This window comes from Dendrobates tinctorius, unplaced genomic scaffold (genome assembly GCF_039654945.1).
Source record: "Dendrobates tinctorius isolate UK_male_01 unplaced genomic scaffold, ASM3965494v1 ptg000138l, whole genome shotgun sequence".
In the NCBI taxonomy this organism is placed as follows: domain Eukaryota; kingdom Metazoa; phylum Chordata; class Amphibia; order Anura; family Dendrobatidae; genus Dendrobates; species Dendrobates tinctorius.
The window spans coordinates 2421604-2438732 of record NW_027361806.1 but is presented as its reverse complement, the minus strand read 5'-3'; the positions used below and the strand labels follow the sequence as shown (position 1 = coordinate 2438732).

At 49.2% G+C, this 17129-nt stretch overlaps 1 protein-coding gene across 1 annotated transcript in view; it reads left to right on the top strand.

The window, feature by feature from the left end:
• LOC141048624 (cytochrome P450 4A6-like) overlaps positions 1 to 17129 on the top strand; it is an 81053-nt gene that overhangs the window by 49412 nt on the left and 14512 nt on the right. Inside the window, exons 7-8 of the mRNA XM_073544397.1 lie at positions 241 to 347; positions 16873 to 17063. Coding sequence (XP_073400498.1) covers positions 241 to 347; positions 16873 to 17063 — 298 coding nt within the window. The remainder of the gene's footprint in view (positions 1 to 240; positions 348 to 16872; positions 17064 to 17129) is intronic.

The window sequence follows — 17129 nt, the reverse complement described above, 5'->3', positions numbered from 1 at the left end:
AGATACAATAATAAAAAAATAAAGATGATAGGTTCACTTTATGTGCTTTTCGTTTATAACCATCACCTATTGATTGCCACAATGTTTGTTTGCATTAGTCATGAACTTTGAGTTGCAGCTAAATCTAATAAACTGGACTTTGCCAAAATTTCCAGACAAAAAGTATTACAATGGCATTGATCTGAGGATGACAGACTAGGGCAATAATCTCCATTAATTATGTATGGTACTTAAATTTAGATAAAGTGATTCAAGAGAGAAAGCTATCTCTAAAGGAAGATACAGAGCTGGAGAAGATCCAGAAGAAGAGGCACCTGGACTTCCTTGATATTCTGCTCTGTGCTAAGGTAGATAATAGCACCCCATGTATTACCTGGACTGGAGAGATACAAAATAACAGTGGCTTGCACTCTCATGTGCTCAGTGTCCCTGTGTATTACATTCCTGCCTGTATTTGAATGATTACTTTGTAATTTTTTGAAAGTTTTTAAAACCCTCTTGTGCTACTAAAATAAGTGCAGAATGGCATACGAAAAAAGGGCACAAGGTTGCTGTTTACTGCAAACCCTCTCCAAAAAGAGAAGGGCCCCCACAAACCTTTCTCAACCTGCAGAGCCAGAATTGATCATAAGGGTTAGGAATTGATGTTTTCCATTCAGCAAACTTTAGGTAGAGCCCACCCTTCTCTAATCTTCCATATTGGCTGCCACCCCATTGTCCACCATGACCTAAAGTCAAGGTTTCCTTTTCCCAGAAAATTGCCGTACAGTATATGATCTTATACGTTTCTTGGTAACGTATGAGGTGGCCAGGGTGATAATCATGGCAAAGGGCTGCTGTTCCGACACACTCTGGCACCCCGCAAAGAAAACACAACGTCCCATCTGTTGTGTGATTTGTGTGCAATGCAAGTGTGGCACACCCAGGAGTATGGCCGCCACAGTGACTTTTCCTTCCTCCAGGGAGGGTGAGGTCATGCTTGGAAGCAGTGAAGGGTCTCTCCAGCAGTTTACCTATGCATACAACACAGTTCCATTCCAGGCCAGCAGGGGGGGCTCTGAACTGGGATTAAGGGGAGGAGTGCCCTCTGAGGGCCAAGAGGAAGGAGTGGTCAGTTAGTGTGAGGAGGTCCACGTGTGCAGACGTGGGGAGAGAAGCTGGAGGTTGAGCTGAGGAAAGAGAGCTCCCTCACAGCGAGAGCGCATGAACTGGAGCCTGGTCTCCACGGTTGTACGGATACTAATGGTCCTGCAACAGAAACCAGAGGAGTAGGAGGCTGTAAATGCCCTACTCTCATCTAAGACTCGGAGGCACAACAGCACGGAGTGAGCCAAGAGAGGAATTCGGCTACAGCTGTCTGCCATACGAGGAGCATTAGTAGAAGAGAATTAGGAGGAACTTCAGTGTAACTCAGTACTAGGAGTACTTCATCCAAATAGGCGCTAGGAAGCAGACTGCGCAGCCCTTCTGCTGAGAGAGAATCCTGAGTTGCTTCCAGGCTAGCCTGCTCTTGTACCATCTGTAATCAGGACCCTGGACTGCGTTTATCAAGTAAAGGTACAGAAATTGCTCCCCGCTGTGTCTTTGTCTGCTTTCTACCCTTCCGGCACTGCTACATCTCCGTGCCAGCCATCTACACTGCCCTGGGACTATAGCTTCACCTGTGGGGAGCTTTTACATCTTTGCTGCACCATATCATCCGTCCCAGTGGATCTGCACGCAGCGTTGGCTTAACATCTCACTTGCCGAACACCACAGGTGGCGTCACGAACTATTCCATTAACTACATTCCACCATTTCCATTCCCCCATTAATTGGGCTCCCAGGGCCACGGACTGGGTCACCGCTGCTGTGACACATCCCGCTGACACCTGCTCGGTACCGAGTACCCCACAGCCCTGGGAGGGCGACCCAATTTGGCGTCATGAACAGGATATCGGAGCCCAGTACCCCCCGGGTCCTGTGTGCCATAGACTGTGTTGGTGTAAAAGGCTGTGTGTGAAATTGGCGCCAATTGCAGCCATTGCCGCGCTGCTTGGCGCATGCGGGAACCAAAAGAGGCGGGCCTTTGGGGGCGGAGCCTGCCACAGAGCGCGAAGGAGTGAAATGCCGCGCGGGAAGAGGGGACAGAGTGCGAGAAGGGGAGGAGCTGAGGCCTACAGCCCGGAGCATCGGGCCTGCGAAGCGGCTGCCGGTGAGCTCACACAACCCCCGACCCTGGCTAACGTTAACAAGGGGGGAAGAGAATGTCCACGCCACACGGCAATGCAGCGGCGGACGCCGTTGCCAACCCCGCAGCACCGCAAGGAGAAGCACCAGCCGCAGTGGTCCCCATAATGCCGCTGTCCATGCCCTACATACCGGGAGCGGCCTGGCTACCGCAGTACTTGGGTGAGTCACACACCCTGAGTGAATTTAAAGAGAGACTGTCCAGTTTGTTTAAAGTATACCCTCTGTCTGAAAGCCAGAAAGTGAATATCCTGATTGGACAGCTAACGGGTGCAGCACAGAGAGAGGTGAAAGCCTGGCAGGACACTGATAAAGAGAATGTTGCAAAGATCCTGGCCAAGCTGAGAAGCACCTTTGACACTTGCACTACAGCTGAAATTAAGATGCGATTCTTTGACTGTAAACAGAAGGTGCAGGACAGTATAAGGGACTATGCTCTCAATCTGCAGGAGGCGCTGCGAGCAGTTAAGCAAGTTGATCCTGACAGTGTAAAGGAGGAAGATAAACTATTAAAAGAGCAGTTCATTGAAGGACTTCTATCCAGTACACACAGGGGACAGTTACGCATCATGACCCTGCAAGACCCTGATCTGGACTTTGCTGATTTTAAGGACAGGGCTATACGGGTACTGCAGGAACCCACTGACAGCCGTCCAGCACCCCTGAGGCCCCCAGCGATCACCACGTCTTTTTCTTCCATCCCTGTGGAGGCTGATGCATAGACTCTGGATAAAGATCCAACTGAAGAGCTGCGTCTTCAGGTCCAGGAGTTGACCAAAGGAATGGCTGCGCTTACTAAAACTGTGCAGTCCCTGCAAGTGTCCTCCATAGAAAAGATCCAGCTTGCTTCCAGTCCAGAGGATGTCCCATGGCTCCGGAGCAGGAGAGCCCCGCCACTTCGAGGGAGGAACAACGATCGCTATGACCAGGACGGACGTCCCATCTGTCGTCGCTGCTACAAGGCAGGTCATCTTGCAAGATTTTGTCCTTTAAACGAGCAACCCCTGGGGCAGAGGGCCAACCCTCAGGAGTAGGACCACAAGGCCCAAGGAACTGGCGAGCCAAGTATGTGGGAGGGAGACTGATCCTTCCAGTGGTGATTGACGGTATCCCCATGAACGCTTTGCTGGACACTGGCTCTCAGGTGACCACTATGCCGTACATTCTTTACAAGAGGTATTGGGCTGATTCTGAACTTACCCGTGGCCCAACTGATGAACTGACAGTAGTTGCCAGTAATGGTCAGTCTTTGCCGCAGATTGGATGTAAAGAGATTACTGTTAAAGTGGGTCGGGTAGAGCTAAAATCTCAAGGTCTGATAGTTGTTGATATTGATCGACGTGAATGTAGTCCCATGATGACTCTTGGTACAAATATAATTGAAAATTGTCTTTCCGAGGTTATTGTCTTGTTGCAACAGGTGGCTGAAACTGCTGGTTCCAGTGAGTAACGAGCCCTGCAGAAGGAAATCAGAGCCCTGATGCAAAGACAACAGGTAGAACTCTCTGGCAGAGAAATTGGCAGTGTCAGAGTGAGTGATCCCTTCCCCATTGCAATACCCCCAGATGTGAAATGTTGGTTTGGTGTGGGGCAGCTATATGTCTCAGAGGGAAGGATTACCAGGCATTGGTAGAACCAGTATACTCTGATAGCAGGCCCACTGTCCTAACAGCCAGAGGGGTGGTTGACATACGAAAAGGGAGAGTACCTGTACGCCTTTTGAATTGTGGGGAGGAGGAGGCCACAATACCTCGGTACGCCACAGTTGCTAAGCTGCTCACTGTTAATAACAACTCTTTGCAGGCAGCGGAGCCCTTGGTCTCATCCGATCAGGTGGAGGACAATGGCTCTGTGAAGCAGATGGAGGAGTGGTGCCAGCAACTGCAGGTGGGGACTGACTCTACACCTTCATACCAGAAAAATGGGGTTTACAGAGTGACACAAGAGTATGAGCGGGTATTCAGCAAATACCCACTAGATTTTGGGCAGGCAAAAGGAGTTCAACATCATATCCCCACTGGAGACCATCCACCCATAAAGGAGAGGTACAGACCTATACCCCCAACACAATGCCAGTGTGCTAAAAGTATGTTGATAGAGATGAAGGAAGCTCGGGTTATCAAAGACAGTTGTAGCCCCTGGGCAGCTCCAATAGTTTTTGTAAAGAAAAAGGATGGTACCATGAGAATGTGTGTTGATTACAGGAAAATTAACAGCATTACACATAAAGATGCCTACCCATTACCCAGAATTGAAGAGTCCTTAGCTGCACTTAAAACTGCTAACTACTTTCCCACCTTGGATCTCACCAGTGGGTATTGACAAGTTCCCGTGGCAGAGGCAGACAAGGAGAAGACAGCATTTACCACTCCAGTGGGTCTCTGTGAGTTCAATTATATGCCATTTGGGCTCTGCACTGCTCCAGGAACATTTCAACGGCTGATGGAGTGCTGCCTGGGACATATGAACTTTGAGACGGTCTTGTTGTACCTGGATGATGGCATTGTTTTCTACAAAACCTATGAAGATCATCTGGAACACCTGACTGAAGTGTTTGAAGCTTTGTCCAATTTTGGCCTGAAGGTGAAGCCTTCCAAATGCCACCTCCTGAAGCCCAAGGTACAGTACCACGGACATGTGGTGAGTGCAGAAGGTGTGGCACCAGATCCGGACAAAGTCACAGTCCTCCGGGACTGGCCGAAGCCCAGCAACCTCCATGAAATACGCCAAATCCTTGGACTGGTAGGCTACTATCGAAGATTCATCAAAGGCTTTACTGAAATAGCCATCCCTATGCAAAATCTCCTGGTGGGGCAGTCCAAGAAAGCCAAACAGAAGAATTCCACGTTTGAATAGACTGAGGAGTTGGAGAGGTCCTTCACCAGATTGAAGATGGCTCTCACGGGAGATGAAGTTCTGGCCTACCCAGATTATGACAAACCCTTTGTGCTGTACACAGATGCCAGCAATGTGGGCCTAGGAGCAGTACTGTCGCAGGTACAGAATGGAAAAGAGAGAGTGATCTCCTACGCCAGTAGGAAGCTGCGTCTCACTGAAAGGAACCCAGACAACTACAGTTCCTTTAAGCTGGAGTTCCTCGCCATAGTCTGGGCTGTGACTGAGAGATTCAAGCATTACCTAGCTTCAGCCAAGTTTACCATCTTCACGGACAACAACCCGTTGACCCACTTGGACACTGCAAAACTAGGTGCACTGGAGCAGCGATGGATGGCTCGGCTGTCCAACTATGAGTTTACTATCAAGTACAGAGCAGGGCACAAGAATGCCAATGCTGATGCGCTGTCCAGGATGCCTAATCTGCCAGATGCAGGAGAAGACTCTGAGGCTCTTGAAGAAATAGAGTTACCTCCCTTCCACTGGCCACTTGCAGCCCAGCGCGCTCAAGGAGTGAGAAACAGATGGTCTGGCTTGAAGGAGGTCACTCTGAATCCATTGCCCCATCATGACTGGGCAGAAACACAAGATAGTGACCCTGCTGTCCACCTGGAAGGAGCTGCTGTCACAAGTTGACTCACGCCCGGAGTCGGATGCTCCTGAAGAAACCCAGCAGTTGTAGAAGAAGAGAGGTCGGCTGTTCATTTATGAAGGAAAGCTGTGTCGGAGGAGTATCAATGCTCGCACTCATGAGCTGGTGTGGCAGGTGATAGTCCCAAAGAGAGAGGCATCAATGGTCCTGGAAGCATACCACAATGGAGCTGGACACTTCGGATGGAAGAAGTTGGAATCCTTGCTCCGGGAGAGGTTCTACTGGGCTGGTATGAGGAAAGCCATTGAGAGATGGTGCCGGGAGTGTGGACAATGTAACCTGCACAGAAAGGATCGAAACAGCCAGAGAGCTCCTCTACAGCCAATCATCACCAAACAGCCCCTTGAGTTGGTAGCCCTGGACCATGTGAAGCTGGTTCCAAGTCGGTCAGGCTACATCTATGCTCTTACCATTGTGGACCACTACTCAAGATTCCTGGTAGTTGTGCCTGTCAAAGATCAAACAGCCAGGACAGCAGCCAGAGCATTCCAACAGCACTTCTGTAGACCACATGGGTATCCTGAAAGAGTGCTTACCGATCAAGGTCCAGCTTTCGAGGCAGAAGTGTTCCAAGAATTCTGTAACTTGTATGGTTGTAAGAAGATCCGGACAATGCCATACCACCCACAGACCAATGGCATGTGTGAGAAGATGAACCAGGTAGTGATTGACCTCCTGAAGACTTTGCACTTGGAGGAGAGAAATCTGTGGCCAGAGAAGTTGCCTGATCTGGTAGACCTCTACAACCATATTCCAGTGAACTGCACTAACTGTACCCCAGCCTACCTAATGAGACCGAGGCCTGGTAAGCTGCCTATTGATTTGGACATGGGAGTCCTGACACCTGATGTAACGTCACCAGATGCTGACTGGGACACAGAGAGGCAGCAACAGTACAGAAGAGTACAAGAATGTGTGGAAAAGAGTTTGGCCCAGGCAAGACAAAAGCAGGAGAAGCTTTACAATCAAAATGCACCTGCTGTTCCTCTGTCACCGGGAGAACAAGTCTTAAAAAGGAACAGAAGATTGCACAATTTGGACGATCAATGGGAAGCTGAACCTTATACCATTCTACCCTCAAACTTTGATAATACCAAGGTATGCCTTATTAGCAAAGATGGAGGAGAAATCTCAGCGGCAATATCAAGAGATCACCTGAAACTATGTCCTGACCTGTTGAAGGAAAGAGTGGAAGAACCAGATAACATCCAACCCATAGTGGAAGAAGAGAAGGTCAGCACAATACTTGGAGAATTCCCTGCGAATTGGACTAAAGTAAATGATGCTATAGTGGTGCCGGTGTTGACATTTCCCCAATTGGTAGCACAGGAGGACGTGACTCAAGAAAATCCTGAAGATCAGGAAAATCAGGCAGCAGATGCCACACCAGCAGTGGAGCCAGAGAACCCTCTCCCTGCCAGTGGTGAACCTGTTATGCCCATGGTGAGTCTAAGAGCTCACAGACAATCTAGGATCCCTGTGCCATGCAGAACCCCCAGTAGTGTACATTACCCACTACACCAGTATTACACAGGTCTACCCGCACCACACAAGGTATACCACCCATTAGGTTCCGCATATAAAGTGATATGACTATTGAAATTGTGTATATATGGAACTGTTTTTTTTTTTTTCAAGTTTTGTGCCTTCAGGTAACCTGTAAGAGTTTCCCTTGTTTTATGGACATTGTACCACAGGACTTGTGTGGTCACCAACTTGTATATATTTCACCATTTGTCCAGGAATGGACCATGGACATTGATGCTTGGACTTATCATCGTAGGACCATTTTTGAAGCATTTGGTTTTTGTAACTTTTTCATTTTTTTTAAATCTTGTACAATTATTATTGCTTAATTGTTCATATGTTTTCATGTTTTGTTCAGCCCAGGAGTGCTGACTTGCACTAGGGGGGAATGTGGTGCCCCCAGGAGTATGGCCGCCACAGTGACTTTGCCTTCCTCCAGGGAGGGTGAGGTCATGCTTGGAAGCAGTGAAGGGTCTCTCCAGCAGTTTACCTATGCATACAACACAGTTCCACTCCAGGCCAGCAGGGGGGGCTCTGAACCAGGATTAAGGGTAGGAGTGCCCTCTGAGGGCCAAGAGGAAGGAGTGGTCAGTTAGTGTGAGGAGGTCCACGTGTGCAGACGTGGGGAGAGAAGCTGGAGGTTGAGCTGAGGAAAGAGAGCTCCCTCACAGTGAGAGCGCATGAACTGGAGCCTGGTCTCCACATTTGTACGGATACTAACGGTCCTGCAACAGAAACCAGAGGAGTAGGAGGCTGTAAATGCCCTACTCTCATCTAAGACTCGGAGGCACAACAGCACGGAGTGAGCCAAGAGAGGAATTCAGCTACAGCTGTCTGCCATACGAGGAGTGCTAGTAGAAGAGAATTAGGAGGAACTTCAGTGTAACTCAGTACTAGGAGTACTTCATCCAAATAGGCGCTAGGAAGGAGACTGCACAGCCCTTCTGCTGAGAGAGAATCCTGAGCTGCTTCAAGGCTAGCCTGCTCTTGTACCATCTGTAATCAGGACCCTGGACTGCGTTTATCAAGTAAAGGTACAGAAATTGCACCCCGCTGTGTCTTTGTCTGCTTCCTACCCTTCCGGCACTGCTACATCTCCGTGCCAGCCACATCTACACTGCCCTGGGACTATAGCTTCACCTGTGGGGAGCTTTTACATCTTTGCTGCACCATATCATCCATCCCAGTGGATCTGCATGCAGCGTCGGCTTAACATCTCACTTGCCGAACACCACATGTGGCGTCACAAACTATTCCATTAACTACATTCCACCATTTCCATTCCCCCATTACTTGGGCGCCCAGGGCCACGGACCGGGTCACCGCTGCTGTGACACATCCCGCTGACACCTGCCCGGTACCGAGTACCCCACAGCCCTGGGAGGGCGACCCACAAGTCACTCACTTTTAGATTGGAGTTCACCTCAGGTTGCACGGTTCCAGTTCCAGATATCGTCACACACTGATTACCAGAGTTCAAGTCCATTTTTAACAAAACTTTACTCAGCAAGTTTAGTTCAGTCACAGATATCACACAGTAATTCTCACTAATTATAGATTCTTCACATAATACACCATCTTACACCTAAAACGTACCCACTTTACCAGGAAGGGATGCAGGGCATGGTTTGACCCCAGAACACCATTACAAACGCTTGGCTTGACTAAACATACCCAGGCAATATCAGGCTTTTATCTTTAGAGAAAAGAGTCTCTCTCTTGATCCTGTTTGTCCAGGTAGCTGGCAGTAAAATAATGTAGCGGTCTTTTCTATGTCAGCACTAAGTGTGTGATTACTACCCTCTCCCCTCCCTTTGCCGATTGGGTCAGTTTTCTATGCGTGGCTTTGGACCCCTTTCCACATAAGGCTGGCGCAGTGATGGACACAGACACTGAAAGAAGAAACTGAAACTGATTTTTACTGAACTTGAGGCAGAAAAGTGATTTGTTACAGTCTTCCAATGAGGCCACACACTTGATGGTTACACATTTGATTGTGCAGATTGCCTCTTTAAAAAAAAGGAGACTAGAACTCTAGTGCCACCTAGTGGAAGTAGCAATCCTAAAAGTCAATATCAACCCTGTCTATGAAGGACACACAGTGCATCACCCAGCTTTGCACATAGACTTGCCTCTGCACCTAGCATTCACATGGTATGTCCATCCACCCAGCTCTCCTGCTCTCCTGCTGTCTGTCTATGAAGGACACACAGTGCATCACCCAGCTTTGCACATAGACTTGCCTCTGCACCTAGCATTCACATGGTATGTCCATCCACCCAGCTCTCCTGCTCTCCTGCTGTCTGTCTATGAAGGACACACAGTGCATCACCCAGCTTTGCACATAGACTTGCCTCTGCACCTAGCATTCACATGGTATGTCCATCCACCCAGCTCTCCTGCTCTCCTGCTGTCTGTCTATGAAGGACACACAGTGCATCACCCAGCTTTGCACATAGACTTGCCTCTGCACCTAGCATTCACATGGTATGCCTTTCAGCTAACCCCAGCTTACCCCAGTGTTATTTATGACCTTGTTTACTCTGGCTTGATCATATACATCTGGTCCACTCTTAATTGTCTGGCCAAGATGAGCAGAGACCACTCCGCTCTGCTTCACACCTGACTGCACTTAGTTGTACATATATTGCAGAGTACAAGTCTGCATAGACTTCAGTCTGCATTGTGATTGCTATAAGTGTGTGCTAGAAGTGTGAAGATTAATTTAAGAATTAAAACCAGAATTGAACCAGAAGGGAACTGAAGGTAACTGGACACAGTCACTGTAAACAATGTTTCTGTTTGTTTTCACTTTCACCCCAATAATCCTTCACTTTCTGCTAATTCCCCTAATCCCTACTCCTAGTAAGGAACTGTTCATCTCTTCTTCAATCCTCCCCATCCACCTCACCTCCGCCTCAAAACTGTTCCTTAACATACAATCCTCTGTCTCCAAACACAGACAGCCCCCTCATGCCCTCTCCTGCTCCCACCTGGTAACACTTTCTCTGCTCCTTCTCACTGCTGGTGATATCTCTCCAAATCCTGGTCCTCCTCACCACATTCCCACAGTCATTTCTACCTCCCATCCACACTCTATCACAACCTTCCGTAACCTCTCCAACCTTATACCCATTCACCCAGCCCCCGCTTCCCCAGTCCCACTAACAGGAGCTCTGTGGAACGCTCGCTCTGTCTGCAACAAGCTTTCCTACATCCATGATCTTTTTGTTACTACCAAACTCTCCTTCCTCGCCATCACCGAAACCTGGCTCACCCCTTCTGACACAGCCTCTCCTGCTGCACTTTCGTATGGCGGCTTCCACCTTTCTCACACCCCCCGCCCCAGCAGCAAACATGGTGGAGGAGTTGGTTTTCTCCTGTCAGATACCTGCTCCTTCACCCCAATCCCACTGCCACCCTCTGTTACCCTCCCTTCCTTTGAGGTGCACTCTGTGCGCATCTACTCCCCCTCCAACCTCCAACTGGCTGTCATCTACCGCCCCCCAGGGCCAGCCACCACCTTCTTTGACCACTTCACCACCTGGTTACTTCATTTCCTTTCCGCGGACATCCCTACTATCATCATGGGCGACTTCAACATCCCCATTGACACTTCCCTCTCAGCTGCCACTAAACTTCTATCTCTCACTTCCTCCTTCGGCCTCACTCAATGGTCTTCTACAGCCACCCACAAAGATGGCCACACACTGGACCTCATCTTCACCCGCCTCTGCTCCCTATCTAACCTCTCTAACTCACCTCTTCCTCTCTCTGACCACAACCTGCTCACATTCTCTTCCCTCTTCACTCCATGTCTACAATCCCCACCCCACAAACTTTCACACCCTCGCAGGAATCTTAAACACCTTGACCTACACTCATTCTCCGAATCCCTCCTCCCTCTTACAGATATAAGTTCCTTACACAATGCGGATGACACTGCCGCTCTATATAACACCACAATAGCTGTAGCTTTGGAATCCGCTGCCCCACTTACACATACCAAAACTCGCAAAATCAACAGACAGCCCTGGCACACCAGCCTGACCAAAGAGCTGAGGCGAGCTTCCAGGGCTGCTGAGCGCAGATGGAAAAGATCCCACTCCAACGAGCATTTCATCGCATTCAAACAGTCCCTCACTACTTTCAAGACCACACTCGCCACAGCTAAACAAACCTACTTCTCATCTCTCATATCCTCCCTGTCTCACAACCCTAAACAGTTATTCAACACCTTCAATTCTCTCCTCCGCCCCCCAGCACCTCCTCCCTCCCCACTCATCTCAGCTGAAGATTTTGCCTCATTTTTCAAGCAGAAAATTGATAACATCAGGGACAGTTTTGGTCAACAACCCCCAGAGCCCTTCCTCCCGACTTCCCAGCCCTCCACCTTCAAAACCAACTTCTCCACCATTACAGAAGATCGACTCTCCACTCTACTCTCAAGATCACATCTCACCACCTGTGCACTCGACCCGATCCCATCCCACTTCATCCCAAACCTCACCACAGTCTTCATCCCAACCCTAACCCATCTCTTCAACCTATCACTAACAACTGGTGTTTTCCCCTCAAGCTTTAAACATGCCTCCATCACACCTATCCTCAAAAAGCCCTCTCTTGACCCATCCTCTGTATCTAGCTATCGCCCTATATCACTTCTCCCATACGCCTCCAAGCTACTGGAACAACACGTCTACCTTGAACTGTCCTCCCATCTCTCTTCTTGCTCCCTCTTCGACCGCTTACAATCTGGCTTCCGGTCACACCACTCCACTGAAACTGCCCTTACTAAGGTCACCAATGACCTCTTAACTGCCAAGAGCAAGCGACACTACTCTGTCCTCCTCCTCCTGGACCTGTCGGCTGCCTTTGACACAGTGGACCATTCCCTATTATTACAGACCCTCTCATCCCTCGGCATCACAGACTTGGCCCTCTCCTGGATCTCATCATACCTAACAGACCGGACATTCAGCGTCTCCCACTCACACACCACCTCCTCACCTCGCCCCCTATCTGTCGGAGTCCCACAAGGTTCAGTCCTAGGGCCCCTGCTGTTCTCTATTTACACCTTTGGCCTGGGACAGCTCATAGAATCTCATGGCTTTCAGTATCATCTTTATGCTGATGACACACAGATCTACATCTCTGGACCAGATATCACCTCCCTACTAACCAGAATCCCTCAATGTCTGTCCACTATTTCATCCTTCTTCTCCACTAGATATCTGAAACTCAACATGGACAAAACAGAATTCATCATCTTTCCCCCATCTCACGTGACCCCCCCTACGAACCTATCAATTACAGTAAATGACTGCCCACTCTCCCCAGTCCCACAAGCTCGCTGCCTCGGAGTAATCCTTGACGCTGATCTCTCCTTCAAACCACATATCCAAACCCTTTCCACTTCCTGCCGACTTCAACTCAAAAATATTTCACGCATCCGTTCATTCCTCACCCAAGAATCTGCAAAAACCCTAGTCCATGCCCTCATCATCTCTCGCCTTGACTACTGCAACCTCATGCTCTGCGGCCTCCCCTCAAACACTCTCGCACCCCTCCAATCTATTCTAAACTCTGCTGCCCGACTAATCCACCTGTCCCCCCGCTATTCCCCAGCTTCTCCCCTCTGTCAATCCCTTCACTGGCTCCCAATTGCCCAGAGACTCCATTACAAAACCCTAACCATGACATACAAAGCCATCCACAACTTGTCTCCTCCATACATCTGTGACCTCGTCTCCCGGTACTTTCCTGCACGCAACCTCCGATCCTCACAAGATCTCCTTCTCTACTCCCCTCTTATCTCCTCTTCCCACAATCGCATACAAGATTTCTCTCGCGCATCACCCCTACTCTGGAACTCTCTACCACAACATATCAGACTCTCACCTACCATCGAAACCTTCAAAAAGAGCCTGAAGACCCACCTCTTCCGACAAGCCTATAACCTGCAGTAACCACCGATCGACCAAACCGCTGCACGACCAGCTCTACCCTCGCCTACTGTATTATCACCCATCCCTTGAAGATTGTGAGCCCTCGCGGGCAGGGTCCTCTCTCCTCCTGTACCAGTTATGACTTGTATTGTTTAAGATTATTGTACTTGTTTTTATGTATACCCCTCCTCACATGTAAAGCGCCATGGAATAAATGGCGCTATAACAATAAATAATAATAATAATAATAATAATAATAACCCTTTATCGAGCCTTGCCACATGATTTGGGATACAAGTCAAATCAGAATGTCTATTTGTAGAAATGTGTTTCAGGGTGTTTGCCCCTCCTCCGTGCACAGTGAGGCTATGTGCACACGTTGCGGATTCTGCTGCGTTTCTGCAGCGTTTTTGGCCCTGCGGAAATGCAGCTGTTCCGCAGAAATGGTACAGTACCATGTTAGCCTATGGCATTTCAAATCCGCTGTGCTCACGCTGCATTTTTTTCCGTGCGGTTTTGCTGCGGTTTACAAACCGCAGCATATCAATTGTTTGTGCGGATTCCGCAGCGATTTCACACCTTTAACATAGTAGAGGTGTGAAACCGCAGGGCAAAACCGCAGGAAAACTGCAGGTCACTTTACATGCGGTTTTACCTGTGGATCCGTGTGGAAAAACCAGCAGGTGAATCCGCAGCGTGTGCATGTGGTACTCGCAGGAGCGCAGGATGCAGTGACGAGTCTGTATTAACGATTATAGGGCCAGAGGGAACTTTCCTCAGTCCCGGCCTGATCACCAAAAACAGGGGTAACAAGGGTTGCCCTTGCAAGGGCTCTATACAGGCACACACAAAACAGAACATGACTACTTTCGGCAACAGCCGGTCACTATAGGGCTGCGATATGGCCGACTACGGGTCCTTAATTATAAAGTCAACTTAGCCGTCCAGATGTCCCTCGCCGTTCGGGTTGGTGGTCTTTCGGCGTAGTAGTTGCTGGGCCCAGTTGCTGAGACGATGACGAAGTCTTCGCGCACTCCGGCGCGCTGATGACACTGGAGCCCCACAGGCTCTGGCGGGGTCCTTGGACGGTTAGGCCACAGCCCCTGGCCTGGGGCAAGCGGCAGCGATGTGTGGTGGCGAAGGGCAGGCCACCTGAGCAGCTAATGGCTGCAATGGGGAATCCACGGTCAGCAGAGGCCTGGCCTCTGCTGCGGACCGGAGCGGGACAGTGATGGCCGTCGGCGGTGCTGTACTTGCCGTGGCCACACGTGAGAACAGGGCGGCTGCTGGCGGCGGGGAACAGGCCGCAGCCGCGGGCAGGACAGCAGCGGCCGCGGGTGACCGCGAGCAGGCCGCAGTCGCGAGCTGAGGGGAAGCGGCAGCGGCCGCGGGTTGGACTGGGGCCGGAGTGGCCGCCGGCTGGAGCGGGGCAACAAGTCCCGGATAGTCACCTCGGTGCCGTCCTTCTGGAGTCCTCGGTGAGCGTCCTCCCTGGCACTGGTGAGTCGCTCTCCCTTGCAGCCGCTCCCACTGTCTCCTGCTCTCTCTGTGTCGGTCTGCTGACTCATCGCCCCGGGAATTTCCCACCTTCTTTATATTGGTCCCTCCCCCAGCCCATCTGTCTGTCACACTCGACGGGGGCCGTTCCTCCCACATGCACATAGCCTAAGAGGTTTGATTTAATTGTATGAGAGGCCTCTTATTGCGGTTTAAGGAGTCACTCTCCACATAGAGACACAATACCCACTCTTTAGGCATTTTATTGTAGCACAGAGCTGTCAGTGGTTGCATAAAAGCGAAAATGTAAAGCTTTATGCTTACATTTCAACATTAAGGCACAGAGCTTGAAGGTTTAAGGACAATACAGTGGAACTGAGCTTAGCATTTACACAAGAGTATAGTAGTTCTGAACTTGGTCATAACCCAGACATACTGGAGCACTGAGCTTGGTGGTTGTGGTATACAACCGGAACCTTTTCACTAGCAAAGAGAGTTAGAAGTCCACAGTGGCTTATATCTAGAAGCAGTGTCTCTATAGGTGCAGGATACAATTGAATTTGGAGTCGCACTCCTAGGCCACGGCCCTCCTCTTTCTCTTAGGTCATAGCATGCTCCCAGTACAGGCCATAATGAAGTCCACCATCTCTGGGGAAAGCAAAGCTAGTCATCATAGGGCACAGCTGCTATCACACCATCCATTTTACTGTCAGGCCAGGCTAAATTCACCAAAGGTGGTTTAAGAGTAAACAGGTTGGCATGGTTAATCACTGTAGATCAGGGTGAGACTCGCTGTACTTTTCCAGGGGTGACAGTTTAAGCCAGGGCTTTGCTCTTACACCGTACAAAGTAGTCATCAGACAGCAGTCCATAACTCCTCGATGTGTCTCAGGCCACTTTTCGGTAGAGGCATCGCCTTCAGCATACTTTCCTATTTTGACAGTTCAGTGCAGCTCTTAGCATAGCATAGCTGGCAATTACAGTAATGAATTTCAAGAACCCTCTTTACTGTCAGGTTAACCTCTGGCCTTCAGACCGCTGCCTGCACAAACTAACTGCTTGAGAAAATTTTTTATCTGAGCTGTATACATTTCCTAACTAGCCTCTACTGTCCAGCTAGCGTACTCTCACCCTACAGTTTGCCAGTTCACACTACATAATAGCTTTTATTAGAAAAAAACAAGAAAAAGAGGCTTAAAACGGAGCACTTTTGGAGGAAGGATATTAGATATGATGAATGTGAACAACCATGCTAAAACTCAATCAGCCTGCTGCTACCAGGTCCAGACATCCTTAATGAGGGGCTGTAATATGAGGCAGCTAAAAACCAAAAACCGGAGTGCCAGCCGGAGACCGCGATAGATGCAAGCTGGGAGGGGAGGAAGATTCCTATCCCCCTTCCATCCAGGTGAGCCTCTCCTCCTGTATGAACAATGGAGGATGCGTGGGCGAAGGTAATTACCAAGCAAAGCAGGAACCTAACAGGGTTTGTTAGATAAAAAGTCGTTTACAACACATTTAAAAGTCAAACCTACGCATTTTGGGTTTCCCTTTCATCAGGATACTAGTCCTGTTAGCAGTGGTCTAACTTGAACCTGATGGGTCCAAATGCAAAAGCTCCAATCGGACTCCAAATTATTGCATAGTCTTTAATAGCATTGGTCTTTTTATATAGGCAAAAGAGACTTTGCAACCTTTGCACTTATTGTAGTTATTCCCTTGGCGGTTTGGTAATTACTACCGCCCTCCGTTTAACATTGACTGCATCGTCCATTAGTCATGGAGGAAAAGAAGCTGACCTAGATAGAAGGGGAATGGGAATCTTCCTCCTCCCTATGAAGAACCACACAGTGTGGGTCTACCGTACTCTCCGGCTTGTGGTCAACATCCTCTATGTGACCTATTCCCTCACGCAACTTGTGTGCCCCCCATAATGTTCATTAGATTGACATTGACGACTTGGACCGCTGGGCTACAGTTCAAAACCTAGTTTGTATAGTAGGTCCAAAGTTTGCTATTGCAAGTGAACAACCCATTCTCCAGTCACCGGGGATCCAGCATCTCTAATTCATCATTGCCTGGAGCCTGTTGAGCTTCATACGTAACATGTATTATTATTATCAGGATGAAAATGGTCAGGGTCTATCCTATGAAGACCTGCGGGCAGAGGTGGATACTTTTATGTTTGAAGGCCATGACACCACAGCCAGCGGCATCTCCTGGATATTATACTGTATGGCTAAATATCCTGAGCACCAGGAGAAATGTCGGGAGGAGATCAGAGAGGTCCTGGGAGATCGGACCACAGTGGACTGGTGAGTGTTTCCCATTTTCAGCACTTATGTACATGATTACTGTCATATATTATATCGGAGGAGGTC